The sequence below is a fragment of the Alosa pseudoharengus genome, unplaced genomic scaffold (assembly GCF_046254945.1).
Source record: "Alosa pseudoharengus isolate Yale_2024_CS ecotype anadromous, Long Island Sound unplaced genomic scaffold, YU_APseudo_1.1 YU_APseudo_1.1_scf_14, whole genome shotgun sequence".
NCBI classification, from domain to species: Eukaryota; Metazoa; Chordata; class Actinopteri; order Clupeiformes; family Clupeidae; genus Alosa; species Alosa pseudoharengus.
Genome location: NW_027468609.1, coordinates 24,319,629 through 24,327,784, shown reverse-complemented (window position 1 = coordinate 24,327,784; position 8,156 = coordinate 24,319,629). Strand labels below are relative to the sequence as shown.

The window sequence follows — 8,156 nt, the reverse complement described above, 5'->3', positions numbered from 1 at the left end:
ACAAAAGTTTCAAGAGTGGGGGGTGGAGTAGAAGATGGAGACAAATTCATTAATATGATTTATTTTCGCGGAATGGATGTGCAGGAGTGAGCGGCGGTCATATTTTGTACCGCTACGCGGTACATCTAGTTCAATACTAATGTCTCCAGACGGCACGGAAATACAGGATCATGTCCTGACTCCCACTACACACGGCAAGAAAGTAAGTGCGTCCAGATTCCCATTCTTCTCAGTTGAACTACTCGCGAAGTAGCCTACTCATACAGGCATCACAAGTATCACATCACATGAAAGAGCTTTTTCTCAGCTTTTAAACGATGTTCGCGAGACAAATAAATACTTTAAATTGAATCATACATTATAGTATCTGCGCCCATCTCCCTCATTCATCTTGGAATACTTAACGAACCCTTCGTTCAAAACATGGCAAACCATCAAAATAAACAGCAGACCTTACCGAACACGAAGGTTTAAAGTCCCCTGTACAGTTAGCCATTCCAGAGTAATCCGGTTTTGAATTTGTAGCAAATTTCGACATGCATGTCTCCAAATTTGGGCTTTAAGTTTCAAAACAAGTATCGCCTAGATGTCGGTAAATATTAAAATCAGAGGATATACAGCTGACTAAGAGCTTGTTAAAGTAGCCTTAATGATGACAAAATGCTAAGCATGCATCTAGGCTATTTGAGTTTCTTAAAGCTGAGCTGTGCTTAAATTGGTCGATACATGATTTCATAACAGGCCAAATATAAAATAAATGTTAAATATAGCCTAGATATCTGTAAATATGATGATCAGATGATTTACAGTTCTATGTAATATGTCATGTTTTTGTAATGTTTCATACAGTGATGCAGGTCTATTGAATAGGCTAAATACAATTTCAATCATTTTTATAGCCTACTGTATGGTTAACTTTGGCCTTGGTGCCCTGACATGTGGCCTTTGTGTCCCCCACCAAATATGCCCAACTGAAGGCCAAGTGGCCTTGCCCCCAAAATGGTGAAATTCCAAGCCTGAACGCAATGCTTACCCTTGCCTCTAATAAGCGTTCTATGTCAGAATTTCATCAGTAAATTGTTATACTATAGGTAAATTCACATTCACAGTGACCGATAGGTACCATTAATACAGGTCAACTTCACAGTATGAACAGAAATCCCCAACAATATGCCTAATAACAATCAAAATTTCTTAACTAATGGTCTTCCACAAATGTGCATTTAGTGTGGTGTGTGTGTAGATCTGACTTGATGTGATGCATGTTGGGTTGAACACAATGCATACTGGGATGGACGCAATGCTTACTGGTTAGAAATCCTGTCCGACTTTTGTCAGCCGGGGAGGGACTTACCACCGTGTCACATGACCTTAAAATATCGCGGGAGTACGGTGTTCATTTTAGGACATCCTCAGACTCAGGTGTCAGACTCAGAAAAACATCTTCAGACAAAACTGCCTCTGCGTCAGAAAAAACCTCTGTCATCTTCAGACAGAACTGCCTCAGCGTCAGAAAAATATCTGTCATCTTCAGACAAAACTGCCTCAGCTTCAGAAAAACCTCTGTCTTCCTCAGATAAAACTGCTTCAAGTCAAACAGGCTCAGAAAAACATCTCAAAGGAGTCAGGTCTCAGAAAAAATGCTGTCAGAAAAAGTGTCAGGTCTCAGAAAAAGTGCAATCCTCATCCTCAAAACCTGCAATCATCATCACTGGGAATGTTCCCATTATTCCCAGACCCCCATAAAGACAAATGTGCTATGCCCTGATGTAATGTCATACCATTATAATAATACCATTACATGAAATAGCAGGTGAATTAAAGAAAACCCTAAATTAATGTACATTTGTTATTCATTGCTCAAGCTAACGTTAGCATTTGTCATTGTCATTGCACAACAATAATAGACAGACATAAAGATAGACAGGTACTTGAAATGTAATCCCCAGGGGGCAATAACTGCAGCATTGTTGATGCACAGATCTCCATCAAGTCGAACACGCCTAATGGGATGCGTCTCCAGCACTGCAACGCACGCAACTGTGTGTAGGAGCCGTCAGTGTGTGCACGCCACGCGGCAATGTCAGAGGTAATCAGTGAGTTTTTGCACTGACGTCAAGAGTGCAGTAAGCAGTTTGCAACATTCACATTGTCCGTTGCACTGTCGTAGACATACAGTGATAGGTCAGTGTATATGTAACAAGTGTAGTTAGCAGTCTGCAATGTTTATATTGCGGGTTACACTCAAGGGGGCAGGCGAATTCCCGGAAGTAGAAGAATCGGCGTAGGCTGGAGGGACCACCTCTCTGCTAACTCCCATAGAAGCCCATTCATTGTAGGATTTTTTTGAAATACCATAACTTCATATAACATATATCCTGTGCCGATATTGTAGCTTCTGTGTAATCTACATAAACACTACTAAGACAAAACAGACTCCACTACCTCGTCCGTAACGTTGGTTACCCATAAGAAGAATGGTTAGCTTATTCGGTTGGAGGGAAGCTAGCTTTGACGTAATCTCTCTTTCGCGCCGTAGGGAGATAACCGTATTGTTTGGATAAGAAGCTCAGTCCACCTTATTGTCTATGACGGTAACTCATAAGCAAAACATAGCATACACGACCGTATGTTAAGGTAAAGCATTACACAGAGGCAAACTAATAATAATAAAAAAAGTAAACCTATTTTTTTTTAAACGGCACTAATCATTTCAGAGGTTTTCGATGGATTGACCGTAGGTCGGAAAAGTGGAAGGCTTCAAGGCTATAACTTTTTTGTTTTGTTTTAGCATGACTGTTTTTGAAGATGATCATGTGTGGTAGCTTCAACATTAACACGACTTGGCGAGGATGATAATATTAATAATAATAATACATAAATAAATGTTTAACTTTGATGACTTTGAAGGCGAGGGAAGTGTGAGAAGAATTTCTGTGTATCTATCATATGAGTTACAAGATTCAGTTCGATGGCTAACGTCACGAAGTTAAGTGTGAGTCTGCGCAGTACTGGGGGGACCAACTGAAAAATCGTTCTATTTGACTCAGTGCCCTCCCATTGAAAACGACGAGTCTGTTCGTCCATTTCTTTTACTGTCTATGGTTACACTCAGTGTGCAGTGGAGAGACTCGATTGGCAGGCAAATAGCCTACCTATGCAGTCAGTAAGAGAATGCTAGCTATAAATGTCACACACACGACTTGCGTTGCGTTGCTCTGCTCAGAGGGTACTTAGCTGAGGCGGGAGGGAGCGGGAAATCTTCTCTGGAATACCACTGTACAATCCAGGGTAAAATAACAAAACGGACAAAGACGTATAGCGACAACACGGACTACACCATACTGGACACTGTTGCCCTAGTCTAAACAGTTTTACTTCGTAAACGACTCGTCTCACTTCTTCAGTGTGCTAGTTGGTTAGCTGCTAGCTCCACCACAGCAACAGTTGATGATTCACTCACGTTAGCAGCCTCCACCGTAACTTCGCTGTGCTAACTGGTTAGCTCCACCACAGTAACAGGGTTGCCAACTCTCACACATCTGGCGTGACACTCACGCTTTCAGCACCAATCTCACGCACACGCAAGAAATGTCACGCCAAATCCATCCTTTTTTTTGCAATCCGTTCATTTTTTGTTGATGACTATACTAGACCACAGCATTGTTTCTAAATGACAGGAGACCAGTTTAAGGCATTTAGACCAACAGCAGTAACCTGACTCTCGCCAGATGAATTTCGTTCCGCCTAGCTCCACTCATCCATCTGGGATCGATCCATTGGAGTGTTGCTTCAGAAGGCTGGGCCTTATTAAAAAATCCTTGCATAAGATTGGATAAGCCACTTATCCATCATCTATTGACGTGCTACTTCAACCACTCACATCGAAGCCAACCCGTGACGCTGAGAACAGTCTCACAGTTGCTTCTACGCTACGTCACATCTATGAAACTCCCGCCCTGCGTCCTGACAATCATACAATCTCGTGCCGAAATAACTCTCAACGGAACCGATCCCAGATGGATGTGAGTAGAGCTAGGCGGAGCTAGGCTGAACGAAATTCATCTGGCGAGAGTCCGGTTACAACAGCAGCACAGTTTTCTCTGATTGTTGATTCGCTGACTAGGCTTCTTTAATCCGGTCCGCGACACGTTCGGAACACACTGCTATTTAGACATGAGCAGACAGACACAAAGTGTGGCCGCCCATTCATCTCTGTTGAACTACTCGCGAAGTAGCCCAGACATCACAAGAAAGAACTTTTTCTTATCTTTTATACGGTGCTATAGCCGCTTGCTGTGATAAACGGTTCGCAAGAAAATTCACTTTCAAGAAATAATCATATTACTCTATAGCTCTGTGCTCATCTCAATTCATATAGGTGGAATATCTCACAAACTTTTTGTTTAACACATGACAAACCGTAAACCAGAATAAACAACAAACCTTACCAAACACAAAGGTGTAATGCAATCCTCTGTACAATAAGCCGTTCCAGAGTAATCCGGTTTTGAAATGGTAGCAAATTTCTATATGGTCTCCAACTTTGGGCTTTAAGTGTCTTAAAACTGAGCTGTGCATAAATACCTATATATCTGTAAATATTAAAATCAGAGGATATACAGCTCATGGCTAAGAGTTTTCCATGTAGCCATAATGATTTATTTTCACAAAATGCTGCATGCATGTATTTAGGCCTACGTGTCTTAAAAAAGTGTGCTTAAATTGGTCAATGCATGATTTCATAACAGGCTAAATAGAAAATAAATGTTAAATGTTTAATATAGCCTAGACATAATATTAAAATTAGATGATGTAGGCTAGTATAGAGTTATAGACTCACACCAGTGGATTGTGTCTTTTAGGAGCCACACCACTTTTATGACACTAGCTGTTCTGTTGACCTTTAGTAGTTTTGTTGCTACTTGGCATGAAGGGCAGGCCAATTATGAGTTCTGTCCAACATTGATGGTAGGTTTAGAAAAAAAGTCAGCACATTTTAATCATATCGCAATAATACCAATAACCGTGATCATTTTCGTCATGATTTTCCATCAAATGTTCATACTGTATCTCTAGTGGCTGGTAAAAAAATATATATTTTATTTCCATCCCTGATACATACATACACTCATACACACATTCATATTTTTTTAAGTCTCAATCTGTCCATTTCTTTCCACAAAACTCGCCAAAATCATTATTTAAGGGGTTATTTTTCAATTTTTTCTACCGGCGGGGGGGGGACCCCCCTAGAATTGCTGAGCTACTACCTTTTTCAGGTGGACAGGGGGGCCCTTTTCATGTCTGTGCCCAGGGGCCCAGTGGCTCATAATAATGACACTGGTCTTGTTTCAAGTGCAATCAATAAATTAATTATACATTTTGAAGAAACTTTTCCATTCTATTAGTTTTTTTTTTTTTTACATAAATCAGGGATTATACATAGCAAAAGAGTGAGGGGACAGACATTTTTAAAATTAGGTTTAGGGAAAAATGTAACGCAACACACTATGACTTCACAAAATCTCACTCCAGCCAAACACCCAAAGTCCCTGCAGTAACGATTGATTCACTCACATTATCAGCTTTCACTTAGTCGACCCGTCCTCTTTGGAAAGTGGTCTCGAATCTTCCTCCTTCCTTAAGGCAAGATCAGACCGCATTAACCGGCACTTAGGGCGCAACTATTACGAAAAAGTGGTAAAAGTGACTACTATCATGTAATATTACGTGATTCACACGGCTGCGTTAACGCTCACTCAGTCTTCTCTTCGTCTCTGTCTCCCTCCTCGCGCACGTCCCCCACTCAGCCCCCGTATCCTATACCCGTACCTCTTCTCTGATTGGCTAATAGCTTAGGCATTCTGTCCTAAACTAGGGGAACTGGCATGGGCAGTGTAGTGATATGACGAGGAGTGTTGAATTATTCAGTTTTTTGTTCAGCGTTAGTCTGTACATTTACATTGTTACCCCGCCATCGCTGATACAACCTTTAAGTCTTCTGTTTGTAAAATGTGCTGAATTGGCTTCAACATGGTCCACATTGATCTGTAAGTTTACATATTTTTACAAGTCCCATGTCATGAGACTAACATGTGCTGAAACTTAACACCTTTGAGCACTGTGTGCTTGATTGTGGTTAACAGTCTCTATTTGGAAACCCAAGCCTTCATTAAATCTTTAAGTAGTTTCTTCTTGTGACAGCTGTGGTTTTTGGGATAGTGTGACCAGACGAGTGAGAGTGGGTCTGCAGGTTTAAAAGATCGGGTGGACCGTATAACCGTCTTCAAGGTCTCGGTGTGGAGTCACTCACCATGGTGTTGCCAATAAGTCTTGTCTATCATGCCAGGTCATCTCCCTGATATCAGGCCCTTTTAAGCTAAAGGAAAATACCTTTCACTTATTGGTGGTATATTTCAGATGCCTTCAAGTTCTAAATTAGTTGCTCTTCAGAAAATACGTTTTTTTTATTTTGGATTTTTCATTAAGTAGGCTAACAACATGCTCGCTCTCTGCAAGTTTTGCACACTCTTTTGTGTGTAAGGTCATTAAGCGTCGTCATAGCGACTGGGAGTCGGTAACATGATGGCAGAACTGAGCCCTGAGGTGCCTCACCGAAATTCCAGAACAGATCATCTGTAGAGAAACGACACAGAATGCCGCGAAAAGAAACCGCAAGGAAATTGGAGGATGGTGAGTGAAGCATCATATGATGTGTAACCTGAGCTGAAATGAGTTACTGTTGAGGTGAAAATCAAACATTTAATTGAGATATTTTACATTTTAACTTTTTGTCTGATTTGACTATGACTATTTGAGTATGAAAATGTGTAGTCATTATTGTCATGGAAGTGTCAGAAATAACAGATAGCCTAATAGATTATTTGTTACTGATTGTTATTATTTCATTTTTTTTTATATAAATTGTAATTATTGTAATTGACCATTCTAAATGACTTGTTATTGTACACAATGTTGCATTAAATTTAGTTAGCCTATGACTTGTTTCAAGCTGACCATGCACTGGTATGTTCTGTGTTCCGCTAACCTGACTGCAGTGGGAATAGATATTGACGGCAAAGTGGGAACCGGGAGTGAGGGTGAGTTCAGATGATTGGAGATGATCTTTGTGCTTTGTTATTGTGCTTGTGTTTGTGAACAGATGGATTGGTGAACACGATGAGCATTGTGTTTATGACCTGCTATGTCTGTGTGTGTGAGAACCTGTTTCTAAAGTGAGTATGTCTCAGTGACTGTCATCTGATACGGGTGGTTGCCTCATGATTACCTGTGGCACAAGTTTAAGCAGTAAAGTTTAAGTTTAGTTGGTGAATGATCACCTACAGAATGTGTTTCTGGAATGAGTTTACTGAGGATGTTTCTTTGACTCTCCTCTGATTCAGTATAAGAGGTTGTTTCTTGATGATTTTGCAATAGTTTTGTTGAGTTTGTTGAGATTATAGGTTTGGTTGGTGAATGTCCATTTTTATGCATGCAGAGGACACCAAACCCGAGGCCAATAGTAGAGGAAGGCAAGCCGCAGGCAGAAGGGGCAAGAAGATGGAGAGCGAAGATGCAGAGGATGATGAAGACAAAGAAGACGAAGCTCCTCGGAACAAACGAGCGGCCAGGAGGAAGGCGGGAAAGAAGGCCAAGGACACTGAGGACGAAAGCGAAGGGGAGTCTAAGGCAGGGGGCAGAGGGAGGAACAAGAAGGGGGGAGGGAAAAAAGGGAAGGAGGAGCAGAAGGGCAAAGGGAAAGGAAAAGACGATAAAAAGAAGAAGAAAGGCAAAGGAAGCAGGTACAACACCATCTAACTGGGGTGAATTGTTAACAGGGTATTCATGAAATGTGTGGTGAAAAGAGAAATGTAAATGTATTGACCTTGTCCCTCCCTTTTCTCATAAAAGCTCGGACTCCAAGACCGATTCTGATGAGGAGTCCATGTCCGAAGGAGAGTTGGCCCGACTCACAGAGGAGGTGGAGGAGAAGAAGAAGCTCATTGCCATCATCAGAACCAAGCCATGGCGTATGAAACGCCGCCTGACAGTTCTCAAGTAATGCACCATGGTGATAAAAAGCGGAATCCATGACAAAATCAGTGGTGTTGTGAAGACATACAGGTTTAGGTGGTGGTGTCATTAGGTTATTA

The 8,156-nt window shown here is 41.2% G+C and overlaps 1 protein-coding gene across 1 annotated transcript in view; it reads left to right on the top strand.

The window, feature by feature from the left end:
• The first annotated feature begins 6,659 nt into the window (after window positions 1-6,659).
• LOC143122615 (transmembrane channel-like protein 2-A) overlaps window positions 6,660-8,156 on the top strand; it is a 62,664-nt gene continuing 61,167 nt past the window's right edge. The window contains exons 1-4 of the mRNA XM_076283398.1: window positions 6,660-6,696; window positions 7,062-7,103; window positions 7,502-7,805; window positions 7,915-8,061. Coding sequence (XP_076139513.1) covers window positions 6,660-6,696; window positions 7,062-7,103; window positions 7,502-7,805; window positions 7,915-8,061 — 530 coding nt within the window. The remainder of the gene's footprint in view (window positions 6,697-7,061; window positions 7,104-7,501; window positions 7,806-7,914; window positions 8,062-8,156) is intronic.